The sequence below is a fragment of the Haemaphysalis longicornis genome, unplaced genomic scaffold, assembly GCF_048455015.1.
Source record: "Haemaphysalis longicornis isolate Haplotype H1 unplaced genomic scaffold, Haemaphysalis longicornis Haplotype H1 scaffold_2, whole genome shotgun sequence".
In the NCBI taxonomy this organism is placed as follows: domain Eukaryota; kingdom Metazoa; phylum Arthropoda; class Arachnida; order Ixodida; family Ixodidae; genus Haemaphysalis; species Haemaphysalis longicornis.
The window spans coordinates 162,862,140-162,880,548 of record NW_027526295.1 but is presented as its reverse complement, the minus strand read 5'-3'; the positions used below and the strand labels follow the sequence as shown (position 1 = coordinate 162,880,548).

At 45.8% G+C, this 18,409-nt stretch overlaps 1 protein-coding gene across 1 annotated transcript in view; it reads left to right on the top strand.

The window, feature by feature from the left end:
- Positions 1-18,409, top strand: part of Alpha-catr (alpha-catenin related) — a 216,549-nt gene that overhangs the window by 187,052 nt on the left and 11,088 nt on the right. Inside the window, exons 11-17 of the mRNA XM_077698542.1 lie at positions 1,573-1,776; positions 4,194-4,244; positions 5,708-5,905; positions 8,597-8,674; positions 11,342-11,464; positions 11,634-11,717; positions 12,467-12,630. Of these exons, the coding sequence (XP_077554668.1) occupies positions 1,573-1,776; positions 4,194-4,244; positions 5,708-5,905; positions 8,597-8,674; positions 11,342-11,464; positions 11,634-11,717; positions 12,467-12,628 (900 nt within the window). The 3' untranslated portion in view covers positions 12,629-12,630. The remainder of the gene's footprint in view (positions 1-1,572; positions 1,777-4,193; positions 4,245-5,707; positions 5,906-8,596; positions 8,675-11,341; positions 11,465-11,633; positions 11,718-12,466; positions 12,631-18,409) is intronic.

Below are 18,409 nucleotides of genomic sequence, written 5' to 3'. Positions count from 1 at the left end.
ATTATTCATGTCTGTTGACACCACGGCCAAGTACTGGGTGGTAACGGCACGGACGATGGACGTCGGGGCCTGTTTTTTTTTCTCTGCGAGATGCGGACGCATGCACAGACACAGTGGGCACTGTCATTGCAGTTTTCAGTGTTGCCGAAATTGCCCGCTAAATTCTTATGTGAATACCATCTATAGCTAAATACTTTCAAAAAGCTGGCCCCTTCTCACGATAAGAGACCAGATAAATCTCTCACATGTAAACGTCAGTTGTGACACATTCCTCAGCACTTGGTGCGAATAAATTCAGAGACTGCTTTTTAACAACACCAAGAGGCGGTTTATTAGTTGGAATCTGTTTTATGGCTGACAGTAACTGCGCCATTTTTGTCAGAAGTTTCACAGTTACTCTTGGCTTTTCAAGAAGAACCTTCTCTTATGAAGTCCATTTTACCCATGGACAGCAAGTGCTGAGGCAGCCCTCGTGAAATTAAGGCAGTAATGGGCACGTTACCAGTAAATAGTAACAGTGTTACAGTTACAGTTACCTAAGCCAGAGAAGTAACACTGTTACAGTTTCAGGTACCTAAGCCAGAGAAGTAGTCCAAAAATAGCTTGTTACAATTACTGCGAAAAAGGTTACTTTTTCGTGACTGTATGAAACTAAGTAATAAATCACAAAACCAAACGAAAGAGTTTATTCAATAGAGATGTACGAATGCATGTGAGTAGTCATAATTTCACGTACTGAAACCCTAGAAGAAGGGAACCTTAATTAAAGGGGGTACACTCAAGCCAAACACAAACAATCGTCCTGTACGCCTCATTTTGTTGCATCAAACTTTTTGTGGATGCACCCTTGGTGTCCCGATAGGTTCCTCGTTTTCTGTGGGCCCCTCTGCGGTGGTCTTCCTTACAAGGGTTGGCCAGCTTCCTCCCCAGCAGAGGTCTAATAGCCAGTTTCTATTTTACTTATTTCCGCTCGACTCTAGATGAAGGAAAAGTTTTAGAAGTCATCTCGGTCTTCCGCAGGGAAGATAATCGTATAACGACCTCCTCTCCTAATCTGTGAGGGGAGACGTGTAGCGGAAAGGTGAAATTTAGAAAAGATATGGGAAGGAAGAAAGTCCAAAAAAAGTGAAAAGCATGAACTGTACGTCGGCCTTTAACGAGTGATGCTGTTGGATTTTTTTTATAAAAAAAGAAGTGACTGTAACAGTGTTTTTTGGTTTCAGTTACTGAGTAAAAACGTAACGTGGTACAGTTACAAGTTCCTCCATCTAAAAGTAACTACTCGTTACAGCAAAAAGTTACTGAAAAGTAACTAGTTACTGGTAATGTGTTACAAATAACTAGTTACTGCCCAAGACTGAATTAAGGCACTGCACATTCGCTGCTTGCTACCAATGTGGCTTTCATTGGCTTCAGAGGCTGAGCATTGGCTCAGGTGCACACGGTTCCAGAAAGCACGGAAGTTGTTGTAGAGCTTGTCAGATTTGTGTTGGCACTTTCTGCTCTGTATGTTGAGTGAAGGCCTTCGATCGCTGTGACTTGAGTGAGCATTGGTGCCTTCAACTGCCGCAGGTGGTGAGTGCGTGCCAGACGTTGAGCACGCACCCGGTGAGCAAGATTGCCAAGGAGAACCTGGAAGTGTTCATGGAGGTGTGGCAGTCGCTGGTCAACGATGTGGCCTCCATCTCACGCGAGGCCAGCCAGCAGTGCCGACCACCGCCACCCCAGGGCCCTGACGGCGCGCGATCCGTCTACATGTCGCTGCCAAGGCCCGGGGTGAGGCAACTAGACTCTTTACGCTTCCCTTTTACGCTGCACCTGACCATGTGTGAAAAGGGGCCGGGAAGATTCTCTGCTCCTGGTGTATAAAACAATGCACTCTCGGCTTTATGCAAAGTGCCTGTTAGGGAAGCAAGGCTTTAGTTTAGTGGACACTTGCACTACTAGGACTTGGGGTATGTCTGCACTTCTCATTTCGGCATTCCTATTTATACCCGCTTGGAAAGCACGCGCGTGCCACCGTACAGAACAACGCAAGGTGGCAAAAGTTACATAAGCACCACCGTTGGCGAAAGACCAAAGGACTGCCACTTATCCTCTATTCTGCTGCGGAAACCACCCCGAGACACCCGAAGCATTCCTTCAGTTTTAACAGCGCAGATGTTGAGCAAATAGTAATTTTTCCTGTCCGCAGTTAGAAATACCAAGAAAATGCCGTGCGCGCATACCTGAGCGCATGCCTTGCGGCGACCGCCCAGCAGTAAAAAAAATGAAGAAAATGCTTAGCGCTCGTGTGTGCATGCCTCGCGACGACTGCCCAGCGTCCCCGGCGTGTACGTTTGTCAAGCCAAAGATACCCACTTAGGGATATTCGCCAAGATTGACAAAAAAAAAATACAGTATTCGCCGTAATTGTGGCAACACTTGCTTGGAATGAGAAAGACATGTCATAGGGTATGCCTCTCCAAGGTGATGTCCAATGATTATCAGTTCCAAAAGAGTGAAGGAAGCTCACACTTACAGAAAAAATGATGCAGTAAAGGTCGTTGTGGCAGCGAAGAAGGAAAGCGGCTGCAATCGTGGACTTAAACCATCTTGATGGTCAAAAAGGTTGCGTACAGCTTCGCTACCTTCAAGTCTTACGCGTTAGTGTGAGCTTCCTTAATTTTTTTTGCTTGGCCTCGCTTGATACGAGGGCCTAGTATTTTAAACTTCAGACATAATAATTATCTACAGTTCGTAACATTATCAGGGTACCTTTATTTTTTTTTCTATATAGTTTCTATATATTTACTTTTCATTCCCGCTTTCTAAAAAGTGGCAAAATTGTTTTAATGCTGCAGGGTGGCGTGGTCTTGCTTTTGATTTCTGGGGCACGGTAGCAGAATCTGTGCTAACCTTGTTGATGTTTGTTTCATATCTTTGTGCCGGTCACAAAGTCTGTCTGAAGCAAAACACGTTCATTGAAGCTGCATTGACGTAATGTAACAATTTAATATAAAATCTCTGAAATTCCTCAATGCTGTTTGACTAGCACAGCTGATAAGGACCGTTTTGTTATAGCTGTAGCATCTTAACCTCCCATTTGTTTGCTTTAGACTGCGCACCACATTCACCGTCAGTAAAGCCGGTACTCACGGTCCTTTTTGTTCCCTACGTGTTTATTGTAGGAGTCTGAAAAACACAGTGTGAATATTTTTGCCATCTTTCATTGCTAGCCCAGTCACCTGCAAGCCTAGAACATTGGCTTCGTAACACTCTTTATCTTTATTCTGAACTGTTGTTGCCATTAATGCGTTTTTGTGCAACCAATTCCATGAATGCACTTATGGGTGGATGTTTTTCCCCAAGTTCTTCTCTTCAAATAACAATTTATTTTACTTTGATTTAAAAGCATAACTGCTGCATTGTATTCTGGTAATGCATGTCACTGAACATTTGGTGCTGACATTGCCTGAGAGAACTGTTGAAATGTAAAATCCTTCAGTTGAGTTTTTGGCTTCTCCGCATAAACAATTTGCTTATGGCAAAGTAACCTTTACAGAAAACAAATTGTTATGAATGTTTTCGAAACTACACCTATTCGTGGACAGTAACAAAGAAACGAACAAAAAGTTTGCACAAATTAATCTAGGTCTATAGTATCTTTTTTAATCCCATCTGTAGAAACCATCACTTTTAGCCTGTATTCAGGTACACAAGAACACGCTTCTTCATTTTTCTATTTTGCCAAGGGCTTTGGGAGATCCAGCTCTGCAAGAAAAAAAAAAAAAGAATGTTGCAGGCTTTTATTTTAACATATGCAACACAAGCATGCTGGCACATATTAGACGCTCCCTTAGTTTAAAAACGAGGCTGCCGTTGCACTTTATTAAAAGTATTTTGCATATGTATCCTTGCATGAGCGAATATACCTAATTATGCTGTTGGCGCTAGGTCATAAGTTAGAGCATGCTCATGTGGCCAACGGCCATGGTGGAAAGAAACAGCAATCATGCTTTTGTTGCTTGTGTGATGCAGTGTGAGGCCACACTTTTCACTCAAATGAAGAAGCAGCTTCAAGTATTTTGAACATTAGGAGCTTCTTTAACAAAGCACATTTCACTGCGACTTTAATAGTGCTTCTTTCATTGCACTGAAACACATGTGCCTTTTTTCTCCCTCCACTTTTTCCTTCCTATATTTGTCCACAGCGCCACGGTACTACGAGCAAGCCACTCAAACCCATGAAATTGGACACTGAGGTATTAATGCTTGCATTTTTCTATTTCACACCGTGTCACAGCTTTTCTTTCTTTTTGCAAATGCAATTGCTTTGTGCATGATTTTACATGTGTCTTTTATGTAAAATTGTTCATCATTTAAAAACAAACAGTGGCCCTGCCATGGTGACTCAGTGGCTAAGCTGTCGTGTTGCTGAGCCCAAGAACATGCGTTTATTCCTGGACATGTTGGCAGTTCCTTCTCGTGAAGGCAAAAAATAAAAACGCCTGCATTTTAAAATTTCAGAAAGAAAAGGTCTGAGGACACATATGCAGCACTTCTCACAAGTTGTGAACATGAAAGCATTACTATTTGTCCAGTTGAATGCCGCTGAGTGCTCCTTTGAAGTGGGCACGTTGACATCGTAGCCTACGAAAACTGGTGAATTGGTTATCAGCCTCCGATGACAGCTGTCTCTGTCATTGGCCAATCCCCTTATAGGCGAACTGTGGGTGGGTGTATCGAGGTTGTAGCGAAATGGGAATAGGCAAAACAGTGCAGTGAGCTTATGGTGGCCGCTGTTATTGGCAGAAGCCAATCCAGTTGAGTTGGTATGTTGTCATGCCTAAATTCATCCTTAAAGTGTGATCACCTTAACACTCAGCTTAACGATGTTCCAAGCAACGTCCAATCTGTTATACATCCAGCTGTGTACTGGTTGTTGATGTTTTTAAGTCAGAGGCACAACACATTCATTAGATGGCCTGCGTTTAGTCAAGCAGGGACATGGGGCCATAGTCGTGTCGTGGATGCAAGCTCAACTACCATTCTGGTGGTCCTGGGTTGGATTCCCATCCAGTCACACATTTTCTTAATTTTTTTTTTTCAACTTAGTCACTTTAAGTTATTCCCTTTGCACCATCCACCATTTTAACGGCCGTTTTATTGCGGAATATGCCGACACCGGAAAAGGAAAAAAAGCCTTTTGCCGGAAGAGGCAAAAAAGCCTCAGTGGGCCATTTAATGCTTTTGCATTAAGAAATCATAGTTCTTACTGCTATATATATGTCACATAAATGGTTTCATGTAGCCAAACTAGTGCTTTATATCTCACATACAGCTGGATTTGTTTAGCTGAACTCCTGCTACATAAGTCACACAAACAGTTTCATGTAGCTGTTTCATGACATTTAGTTAGGGAAGGGCAGAATAAAGGGGGAGGGGAGGTACAAATGAAAGGGAGATTATTCGGGACATAATGGTAGGAAGGTCGCAAAGAATGCACAGTAGGCTTAGCAGTGCTTGTATGCAGAAAGCGATTGAAGAGAAGGGCTGCCCGCCCTCTTTTCCACCCTACTATAAAATCGGCTAATTTTCAAGGGTGATACAGATTAGCAATGCTGCTCATTCGTAGGAATGTCAGGTGTAGTTCCTCTTTAGAAGCGCAGTGTTGTAGTAGTGCCGTGCCGAGGTGTTCGTAGAGCGCGTGTCGAGTCTAGCGCAGTGCATGGACTCCCAGGAGCAGGCCAAGATTGCCAAGCTGGGCCTCGAGATGAAGCTGTTGACGTCGGAGATGGACGCTGAGACGGAGAAGTGGCCCGCCGCCGAGAACGACATCGTGGGACGGGCACGCGCCATGTCTCAGATGGCCTTCTCCATGTACCAGTTCACTCGAGGAGAGGGCGACCTCAAGACCACACAGGTGCGTCACCCACTCCCCCTTTTTCCTCCTCTCCTCCACTCCTTGTATCAGCCACGCAGATTTGGGCATGCGAAAGGGGCGCATGGAGCAGTTAGTATGCGTACCTATGGTCTACTGGGCATTTAAGTCTATCACTTGAGGCATTTTGGTTATGTTAACAAAAATTACTCCCACCTCCCCTCGCGGGAACCCCTGTGTAGATGCGATGCATAGGGGGTTCCGTTGTTGCTTCCGTTAGGTTGATTCTCCCATCGCGTGAAACGTGCCGTGAACCCCCTGCCGCGGCTATGACGCAACGTGGTGCGGCTGTGACGCAACACAATCCAACACAATCCACTTCAATCCAATACAAATCCAAGCCAAGCCAATCCAATCGAATCCAATCCAATGCCCCTCGCGAGAGAGTGTCCGCTATCGGAGAGGAGAGGGGGTGAGCGGCGGAGAGCGCAGCTCGCGCGGTGAGGAGAATGGGGCAGGGGTGTGGACGGACAACGACAACGCCGTATGGAGGGACAAGGCCAGTGAATGAGATGCCGTCGCATCTAAAAGGATAGAAATAAAAAGAAGTATAGGTTGAAATTGTACAGCGAAGCTGTATATGCCTCAGTTTTCGCGTATAGCGTGCATGGATAAATCGGCATAGACCGGCAATTTTTCGCATGCAATAGCTTTGCGCTTCTTTCTTGAAGGGCTCCTGGTGTGATGTTTTTGCCAGTGTTTTTCCCGTCCAGCTTTAAGGGCTCCCAGAGAGCAACACTTTGGCCAGTGTCTTTCACGTCCAAGCATGCGCACATCACCACTTATTGGTTATGCATGCACAGGTGTGGGAATGGAGGGGGTGGGTGTGCATGTGAAGGCAAGCTTTATGCGCTCACTGATGACATAACCGCTGTGCTGGGGGGAGATTTAATTAAACGTGGACATTTCACAGCCCAATGAGACCTGACTGCTGTCCTGTGTGGTTGAGCGGTTTGGGGTGGTGTTTTACACCGACAGTAGGATACCTACGACACAAGGGGAAATAGACAGTCCCATGTTTGTCTGCTAGAATAAAGCTGTAGTCCTTACAAGTTTCATTCAGCTAATTAGCTAGGAAGTATGCTCAATCACAAATTACAAACAAACATGTTTCGTTTCGTACACTCCTTGGACTGCGCCCAGCTTCCCTGGTTGCCCTTCTTCACTTAGTGGAAGGGCACTGAATTTTTTTTTTTAAATGTGGACGAAACAGGTGCACAGTAGTCATGGGAGATATTAAATTTTGAATAGAGCCTTCATCAGCTAAATTTTTCTTTGTTTATAATTGATTTATTGGTACATAGTGCAGCCCTGGTTGTACACTGTTCACATGTTGGCAGCCGCAAATGGCAGACACCTACACAATTGAGAAACAATGCCTTTCTAAAAAAAGCTTTCTTAAATAAAAAGCACACGCCTGCAAAGGTGTTTCTTGCCCAAGTATGACTCATAGGTTTTGGAGCCAAGGGATCATCAGAAAGCCATAAATTCTGAAAGAAACTCATGTAAGGAGAAGCGCACCTAATTTTGGTGTTGTAGCTTGCAATAACAAAATAATTGTTTTGGAGGTAGCTGTGCAGTTCGTAGGGACATTTTGTTTTCAACTGTTTCAGTTGAGCACACTTTTCAAAACTGCTTGCAGAAGTGCAGATAGAACAATGCACTTCAACAATGTTTCAGTGGAACAATATATTAACACAAAATGCATTTCAGGGGCACAAAAACTTAGCACAGCATCAAAGCATGCCCTACAGTGATATTGCAACAGTGCAGTGTAATTTTATTCTTACACTCTTGCTTTCAGTACAATTAAGCTACAGCCGCATTAACAGCAATCTAAACACTTTGTCTCATTGGCTGTCAACTCTTGGTTCGAGGTGTTGCTGTTGTCTTAGCTGTTGCTCTTGACTTTAAAAGTTTAGTAGCTACATGCAACTATGGTTCTACTGCATGAAGTAACGCAGCAAATTGTATTACACTTATGTTAGTCATCAACCAGTATATACTTCAAAGAAATTTTAAGCATGGTACGGTGCAATACCCACAATTTATAACCCCCCCCCCCTCAAAAAAAGCATCCTCTTCCCTAAATTTCCTACCCACTTGCACTAAATTTTTGCATGCACGCCATATTTTGCTATTTTTTAGCATTAGGATTGACAGTGATGCTGGCTTAATTCTGTCAGATCAAAACACAGTGTCCACTGAAAGCCACCTCCACAGCCCCAAGCATGTTCTGGAAATGACAGTTTCATTTATCCTCGTAGGAGAATGCTACGTCATTGCAGACAAATCAGTCCTGCCCATTTTTACTGAACTTGCCGCTTGAAAACATACAACTAATGCTGCTTATGTACAGTGCGTGTTATTAGACACTTCCCATGAGAAAAATCTTTTAAAAAAGTATTGATGGGTTCAGTACAATGTGCTGAGAAATCACGATTTCTTATAAGAACATTAATCTCTCTGTTTTGTCGCATAAGAAGTTGCTAAGGCTCAGTTTTTTTCAGTGGGGTTTATACAGAAATGCGGAGACTGCAGGAGTCAGTCGTGGGTTAAACAAAGCTGCTGTATTTGTTTTTTTTTTTTTTTCTCTCTAAATTTTTCATGCAAGTTGTGTCCTGCAAGTATTCACTTCTCTAAGCTCATTTCCATCTTTTTCTGCCCTTTCAGGACCTGTTCACACAGGCGGAGTTCTTTGCAGAAGAAGCAAACAAACTCTACAAGGTTGTACGACAGTTTTCGTACCAGGTGAGTTGGAAAATGCACAGTAATTATAGCGTGGTGTTGATCGTTGTTTCAGAGTAATTGTGTTGTATAGCCCTGAACATTCGGTAAGAGCATTCTCCTGATGTCTTAAATGCGATACAATTCTTGGGTTTAACGACCATGTACAGTCGAGCCCACTTATAACGAACTCGCCCGTCATGCTGAGGTTGTTCGTTATATCTGAAGTTAATCATAAGTGTAGTAAGTGTTTCCTGCGCGCGCGAAAATGCGGCACGTATGCGGCGGGTGCACTGACGCGGCTGCACCCATGAAGCAAAGTTTGCCGTTTGCCTGCTGGAATGGAACTCCCGGCCATAAAAGAAGTTAGGCAAGAGGAGAAATAGCTCGTAAGATATGCATAAATGTCCTATGAATTATCATTTACCATTGCGATTCTTAGGCGACCGGTCGACGTTGAACTTGGAGCTCAGGACCATCTCTCTGTCTTTAGAGATTGTAAAGATTGTCGACTTGGGCAGATCGTGCTGCTTCACCAGGTTGCGGTTTTTTGCTCCCTGCGTAAGATCGTTCACAATGTCCGAAGAGAAAAACCAGTGACCCTTCAGTGGCACTCGACGCGTTTCGGCATCATAGCACGTATTGCCAGGGTTGCTTCCTGTTCTTTTCTTTTTTTTTTTCACTTTTCTCTCACCAAACTTGCCCGCCGATTTGTCCACCCTCTGGCAGGCTGGACAGGAGAAACGTACGTGCCTCACAGGTGTTGGCACAGTGACACCTCCAACTTTCTGCAAGTGTATCAACCATGATGACAACGGCGTCGTTTTTTTTCTCTCTCCATTTTCTGTCCTTTGGTTTTCTTTTGCTGCCTGCAATCATTTCAGTTAGAACAGGGTGACCCAAGCGCAGTTCATTTGACGCTTCGCATTTGCGGCAAGCTGATCAAGTGGTGACTGCGAACACTAGGCGTGCTTGGGCGAGGGCCAATCGTTCGCTGTGCCCGAGTTACACCCTCGCACCAGTTCGTTATATCTGAAACAAAATATCATGCCTCAATGCATGCTATGATCGTCATGCTGCATTCATTTGTTGTAAGCGAGTGTTCATTATAAGTGGGCTCGACCGTACATTTTAGTGGATGTACCAAGTCCTTCCTCCACAGCAAATAACATGCAGAGAGGTCTGTCAGGGATCGCAGAGAAGGGGACGAGTTGTGGCTGCTTGTGTGAATGCAATAGTAGCACTAAAGGGACCGTTAAGACAAAATACAAGTTTGGTTCATTCGAAAAATTGCCACGCGAGAATAACAATCACAGCTGTTTACGTGCGAACTCCGAACAATTAAGCTCGGTAATAGGCAAAACAGAAAAGAAATCCAGAGAGACACCCAGAATCTGTTACATAGTTATGTGTGAAAGCATATATGTATGAGTGGGTAAGTTAACATTACAGCCGAATGGGATTTGATGATTCAGTCGTGGGCCTCTGATGGCAGCTGTAATCGCCATTGGCCAATGTGTCCCCAATTGTCCCCTTCATTGGGTCTGTGACAATGTTGTTCGGAGGCCTATATTCAGCCTCGATAGCAGGTAACCTCAGCGTTGAGCCTAACGACATGTTAAGCAGTGTAAAACCCATTGTACGTCAAGCTGCAAATGCCTGTGGGCGACGTTAGACCTCAAAGCATAATGTTAGGATTAATGAAAAATAATATTACACACTCCAATCATTGAATAGTACAAAGAATGGAGAACCTGACATTTTGGAACCAGCTCGGTTCTTTCCTCAGGGATGACTGGGGTTACGCTGCAGTGGTGTCTTGTAAAAAGTGTGGCCCATCTCTCACCAAGCTATTCACTGTAGAGCGCAGCCAATGCATGTATACAGACGAGAGAGTTCCAAGGTAGCGATTAAGGTTTTGTTGAGTTCACGGAATGCGCCACGACTCAAGCAGAAGCCTCTTCCTCCGGTTTGTTTCGTTCTCAAGGATGGCCATTCCGGCAAAGTCAGATCTGTGGTGGGATGCCTGGCAGTGCTCAGGCATCCCTCAGTGCTGCAGGCATCAGTGCTGCACTGTCTGTTTGTTTGTTGACGTCATTCTTGCATTTGTTAATTCATTCTGGTAGATTTTTGGTTTCACCGATGTACGAAGAGGCGCGCACAGAATCCGGTATACTACTCTGGACGCTTTGTCCTCTGTTGCACTGTCTTTAGGGCCGGAGAAGAGGTGGCCTATAGTCCTCAAACACTTGTGCACAATGGGCACCGTTTATCTTTTAAATACGCTGTCCACTACCTCGGTTGCTGCGACACGTAAGGCGCCGGCATGCGTTCAGGGGGTCGGGGGAGGTCCATACATGCCAGAAGCCACGTGGTGGTTTACTGACAATCAGTGAACCCCCAGGGTAACAGATCTAGTGGTAGTTAATGACAAAGTCATTAACTTAAAGGAGGAATAGAACTGGAAAATTCAGAGGCAAAGAATGGACTAGGGCATCTGGAGGTCAGGGACGGTGGTTGGAGGAACATGAGAAAGGGCTTTGTCCTGTAGTAGGAATAGATAGACTGCTGCTGCTGATGATGATGTTAAGTTAAAGTGTCCCATTGTACATGAGTCTGTCATTGCATGTGCAATGTAGAAGTAGAACTTTTGATTGATTTGACAAGCTGGCTGGCTTGCTCCTGCGGCAGGTTCCCACGGGACAACACAAGAAAGAGCTGCTTGAGTTTCTGGACAAGGTACCCACATTTGTCCAGCAGCTACAGTTCACGGTGAAGAACCCGACAGTGGGAAAGGCGGCCACGTTCACAAAGGTGACCCATCCGTCCTCTGTGCATTTGTCTCGTTCGTTTCATGATTGATTTCGTGACTACAGTCACGAAATCAGTTGCTAGGCTGAAGTACGTATAGGAAGAAATGCATGCGTTTGTTGGCCCCTTGCTTGTGGTTAATGACTTGCTGAATGCCATGTCATTTTTGCAGGTCGACAACGTCATACAGGAGACAAAAAGCCTGATGAACGTTATCTCCAAAGTGGTCACAACCTGTTTAGTATGTGCAACAAAGGTAAGGGCAATGCTCTCTTTCAAGCCTGAAATTGCAACGTGTATGCACGATTAACATTTGCACGAGCATGGTTTTAGCCGTCATGTACCTTACTGATGTTGCTTGCTCACTTATGAAATCTGCATTGCTGGTTGTTTGGCAACACTAAAAAAACACGATTACTTGGTCGTAACAAAGGCATGGTCTTATGCAAGACTAATACTACTAATTGGATGGAGCATTGCTGGTAGAATGTCTTCAGTATCTAGAGAAGTGGAAAGCCAGGAAATCGGTGAAAAAGAACAGGTGACCGGACCTAGGAGCTGTCTTGATCCCACGCCAATGATGCGATAGATGAGGCTTCTAAACAGCAATCTATGGCTGCGAGGTAGAAGCTATGAGTACATATGCCACAGAGAGTTGTCAACAACCACATAGAATTTCACATTAGTAAAAAAAGAGGTCACCGTGACTGCTTATATCCGTCAAGCAGACCTGTGTCGCGGCACAAGCTGTCCTCTTGACAAATAGGAAGCTTGCTGAAAAGCGAATGCAGGATATCACACAGCTCACGAGGTATCTGTAATTTATATAAGAAGCAAGCAGCGCAAAAAGAAGTGATGGAAGCTTCTTTTTAGCGCCTTCTATGCTAGGCACACGCGCCTGCCTTGTTGCCTCACAGCCAGCAAAAGAGGAGAGCAAATGGTTAGTTGCGCGCTGTTTTGGGGTGGGTCCCCGACCGACGAGCTGCCGCCTCTGGCCCCACCCAGTACAACCTGGACTTCCGGGGCGCGGAAGTTGGCCGGGCACACTCCCAGTGTGGCTACCAGGAGGAGACGGAGTACAGCTACAGCGATGGTGGCGGCGGCGGCTCAGGATTCAGCTCGAAAGGAGGCCCCAGTGCCGTCAGCTCGTCGGACCCGGGCATCTGACAGTACGGGATGGGCCCCCGAGGGCCCAAGCAGGACGCCCGCCGCACCAGGGTGTCTTTTTTACTCTTTTAGGGTCAAAATCCAAGCGGGACTAAGGGGACGCGGTTGAGGGCCGCCGGTACAGCGCTCCTTGGGGGCTGCCGACGCTGCCCGCACGCATCCGTCAGTGGCTGCGCGTGGCTTCGGCAGCTCTGGGAGCTTTCGTCGGCGGTTCGACCGTGGCTCGGCGGTTCTGCCTTGACCATCGACCTTTGCTGCAACACTGTCAACCACTTTGCATTTGTTTCATTCTGCCTGAGTGAGAAAAAGATGCATGTTTTAATGAGCTTTGCATTGGGTGTTGATCTTCAGTCCTATCAGGTTTGCCATCTTCTATTACTAACTCAACTTTCTTACTAAGGTTTAACGTATAGTCAGTGCAGTTTGATGTATGCCAAAAAACCTTGCGGGGCTAAAAATGGCATCCTGTGAGGTAACAAACTCTCTTCCTTTTTATACTTCTTGCTATGTTTGCCCCGTGCATGGTCACACCCTGCCCATGCAGTGGGAAATGATGGCAGCTTTGGTTGTTGCTGGTCGGTGGTCAGAGCAGATGTGGTCCTGTCTGGCCCACCCTTGACGTGCGCTGCCCAGTCGCCGGAGAAATGAATGATAAAATTCCTCCATGCTCAAAATCCCACCGCTGCATTGCTTGCGTGTGCCCCCAAAGCACTTGAAGCTACAGCTTATGTACGCCGTCAAAAATTAAAGTAAAAAAAACCCAGTGAAAGCTTGGTGCTAAAGTGTGCCAGGCCTGATTTGCTGTCGCCGCACTGGCGACATAAATCCAGAAGTATTTTGAAATCTCACGGCAATCTAAGTCTTAAAACCTGGTATACTCATTCCAACCTTCCAAAAAACACAGTGTTCTATCTGCCTGCACTAACCTTGCCTGACGAGCGAAAGGACTACTCCAAAGCCACGCCTCAATCATCTATCGCTACTGCACCTTGCTGACCGGTTATCAAGACTGCGCGCTTGCACGTCAAGTCGTGGGTGGGTTTTGACCCTGAAACGGTATTTTTCCCCCACTTCAATCATTCCCCGTTAAAAAGCGTGCGACATTTTCACCCCTCTTTTCTGTTACTCATGTGCCAAGGTGCCATTCCGACGAAGCTGGCAAACGTTTTGGTGGGAGTTTCTTTTTTTATTGATACTTAGTGCTTTTCAAACTTCTATGTCATGCTCGTGGGGAAAGTAACGCCAGTTTGAAAGAGCACTGATAAGCCGATTCAACTTTGCGTGCTACAACTCTGGGATGTACTTTTTTTCGACTGCAAGCCACCATACAGTGTTACCGAGCAGTGGCTATTAGTGAGAGTTGGCAGATAACAAACCAACTCTCTGGTTAGTTGTTAAGGTCCCACAAATCTGGTAGGTGCATCTAGTAGCCCAAAGACTGCTGGCTAACAGCAAGCATAACTCGGAGGCTTCTACAGGTTTGAGATGAGTTACGTTGCAGACCAGGCTACTTGCGGTCGACTGGTGTGATGTATGTCACAAGTTCCTGATAACACACAAGTTCAGCCCATCTAAATTGAGGACGCGTGACTGAGGCCTACCCTTCAACTTGGCATCTGAGCCCATGGACAGACGTAGTGCCCCAAGATTTGTTGTGTAAGTGCTGCTACTGACAGCAGAACAAGAGCTACTAGTTGCAAAACTTGTTAACTTCAAGCGCACTATCGTTACATGCTAGACACCAGACGACGTGGAAGACCTTAGCTCATGGGGTGTGTTTTCGACAGTCCTCTCTAATCGTCGTTCCCAATGTCGCTGTTTTACCCTCGCATGTTGAGGCCAGCCCTTCCTTCATGCTGCCATTTTTTACACACCACGGTGCGTCGAATAGTCGTACTAACCCAGCCTTCATTGCTTCCAGTAGTAGTGGTCAGCGTACAAACCTTGTTGGAGCCCCGTCGTATTCCTGAATTTCTTCCTTCTGACCGCCGTGTCTTAGAGTCTTCCGAATACCCAGCCAGTTCGTTACTACCCCCTTGTGGTTGGTGATGACACAGCTCAGGGCTCCTAACGTTCTTTCGGGAAAGGTGTCGCCACTTCCCGTTTCCCCTCGATTCCACATGGTCTTCCCCGGTGTTTCCCTATGGGTGAAACCGACGTCCCTACGTCACCGAAAGCCAAAGATGAAAGCAATAGCCGATGATACCCGTCAGCCTCAGATTCCATGTTGCCTGTTTTGTTCTTCGTGCATGTGTTATGTGGGAGAGACACGCCATGGGCTCAGCAGTCGGCTGCCATACGGCATCACTTTAGCGAAACACAACAAATCTGTCTTAGGTGTTCCGATGTTTGGTGAAATTCTTTATCCTCCACGGTTTGCAGGACTAACCTGCATAAGATGGCTGCTTGCACGTGGGAGTCAGAAGCAGAAGTTTCGACTTCAAGTTCACTGATGCAGCTGACAGATCAGTTTAAACCTTGTGTACAGCAGCAACTTGTACGGGCACCCCAAAGAAAGCAACTAAAATGTACAGCTTGTACGCAAGCATGGTCTTCTGAAGGGCAAACCTTTCTCGAATAATTTCAGAGTAACATTCAGCAGTCTAATGTTTAGACAATGGCCTTTTGTTGTTTGCCAACACCGTCAAGTCATCAGGATTCTCTCCGGTATTCTTCGTTCTAACATGTCAACACATCAAAAGTGCCGCCAGCTCGCGGAAACGGATCAAGCGCCACTCACCAAATTTTTTGTTACTCAACCATCTCATAGGATGTGCCGATGTGACGGGTGATTTCTGGGTGAACATAATCAGCCCAGGAGGAAACTCGCGTGGTCGGTGCGTTGCCGCCTTCAGGCAACGTCTGCACCGCCACTGATAGCCTTCGCAGTGGGCGATGACAATGGTGAATGCCTGGGTGCAGTGGTGACTCCCGCTGTGGTGTGAGTGTGTGAGCGTGCAAACGATATCTATGCGTTGCCGAGTGGTGGACTCAGACGGGACGCACGCAGCGTGCCATCCGTTCCACTGCTTGGTGGCGAATGCGCCATGTGACCCCCGCTAGCTCGCAACCCTGCTCCTTTTACTCCGGCAGCTTGCTTGGATTGTGACCGCGTGTGAACGTGAGAAACTGGAGAGAAGATGGGTCGGCTCTCTGCGGCCACCGTCTAGTACCTAAGGCTGCCCGACCACTCCGGTTGAGTCACATGTGCGGCCCGTAGCTGACAGGTAACACGTTGTCTGACACTGCGAGGCATGGAGCGTAGATGACCCGTAGCTTTGAAGCACTCCAGATGCCTCTGACTAGATTTCTTACGTTGTCGTGCCTTATAAACCAAGCTCAATTCTTGTGGCCCTACCGCAGAACATTTTTTTGCCCTTCATGTAGAATAAACTTAATTAGTGGGTTCTTTTTTAAAGCTGTAGAGTCTGCTGTGGTCAGTTTACATTCCTCGTATTGTTTAGATACATGGAGGACAACCACTTGTCAGCAACTGCCGAACGCAGGGGTTCTTGGCCTCGCGTGCGTGCAAATGAAGAACGGTTCTTACTAAGCCAAAGTTCTACGGCCACTGGTCTACCTGTCCCCAGTTCCGCATCCTCACACGCCCACCTAGAGGTTGTGCGTTGCTTGAGAACCTCATGTCCATGGCAAGCCTGTTGGGGAAAAACGGAGAGGTGTCGCGAGCAGCTGGAGGTGTATCGAAGGCGCAGTGTCTCAAGTATACATCAAAGTCAATGTCGAATACTATCCCGAGAACGCTGCTTTTCTCTCGCGGACTCTGATTTCATCACCTTCGGACAGGAGTGTTCTCCTGTCAACCTTCCTCCTATACATATATATAATATACACATACACACATAATACATATAGTGCTCACACCGTTTTATAGAAAGAAAAAGAGAGAGAGTTAAAAAAAAATAGAAGCAACCGCCAGCCGCACACGCCTTGATTTAGCCGCGTTCGGTGGTCTGTTCACCCCTCCTTTTTCAAATTCCTTTACTCCCCCACGCACGTAGCGACATGGTAGCAGAGCCCCTTGAACCTAGAGGGTGATGCCCCAGATCTGCACACTACTTCGTACAGATTTCGTATTCTCTGTTTTTTTGCTGCTGTATTGCACTCAACCCTAAGTCGAGAGTCAAACAGGGAAAGTCGCCTCCACACTTATGTCAGGGCAGACCTGCATTTGTGTGGCTAGAACTTCTGCCGTATTTGGACGCTCACAGAGGCATTACCATACGCTACTGTGCTAAATGCACGGAAATGAAAAAAAGCTTTCTACTTCTTTACAGCTAAGATTTTGAGCAAGGAATTGTTTTTATGTACACTGGATGCAATGGTCTTTAATGGCTACACTAGCTTTCCTCTTCTTCCAAGCTCTGAATTTTGGTGCATCATGCATCCTGTGCAAATATGAAGCTTGTTATCTTAATTCATTTATCGCTCACTGCAGATGAGCAGTAAGCTTCTGAAAGTAGCAAGGGTGCCTTGAATGCAAACAGTGTACTTTTTTATCCACGCACTGTAGGACACAGCCACAGTGCTTACGATTCTCTTTAGTTCACCCACATCTGCATTTTATTTCACTGCACAGCATAAAATCAGTGAGAGCTGAATCATTAGGCCGGGTTGTGAAATTATGAGTTTTAAGAAGCAGGAAATGGCATGGCCTCCAAAAATAAAAAAGAGGAAAACGTGACCCCTTTAGTTGCAACTTTCATTTTAATTAGGACCCCAGGAGTTAACACAGAATGACAACAAATGTGCTGTGAAAGCAGCCACACTATAACAAATTGGTGAATTACAACATTTCTAGTACACACCTAAACTTGCTTCTAGGGGTTCAGAATAATATCATATTCGTTTTTTTCTTTTTCGCACGATATGAAAAGGCACGGCCAGAAAGCGCAACAAAACCTCTCAGTACTAGTATTTGCCACGTCTGAAACCTCTTTGTTTAGCCATTGAAAACAAAAGGATACACATAAATACAAAAAAAGTGCAAACTGCTCTAGGCATGCAACCACCGGTGATAAGCTACCCATGGGAATCACCTGTACTTAGCATAAGTGGTGCACAAAGCACAGCAGCACAATGCAATAATGATAGCCACGAAACGCACGTCAGGAGAAGAGGGCTCTCATAGTTTGCTTTTGTGACGTCTACAACCTGCAATCACACGCGCATTACTGTGCCAGTGCACAGTAGCAGTATGCAGAAACAAGCGATACATAACCAATGCATTGAGCCCCAAAGTATACAGTGCCAAACGTAGATTATAACTGAAGTCATGTTGCAAAGGCTCTCCAGGCAGTTATGCAGACTTGTACAAAGCATGCCGTAGTCAGTGTTTGGACTTGATATTACGTGAAGCATACTGAATGTGCTGGCGCTAACTTGCATCTCAGTGGTGCCACAGCAGGGTGACCTTTGCGCATTGAAAAGCCATGGGCAAAGTCAGTCGTTTCTTAACACAGGCCAGCAGAGGGCGAGATGCAATTTAAATAGCCTTGTATATCTTGTTTTGATATGTCGCCTGGCCAAGACTTGTAAACATGTAAGTTCATCTGAACTACTGCCATAAGAGAGATTTCTGTCTTTGAGTTGTAGATGAATGGAGGCCTTCCTTGCGTTGTAACATTCCAACATGTCAGTTGTTTTCCAGGTTGCAAATAGTAAACCAGGGCTTTACTTTTCGAGTAGTCTTGCCTGTTTCTCAGTGAATTAGAGTCCTTGCTACACCAGTGTAGCAGGAACTATTGCAACATTGGCGTGAGT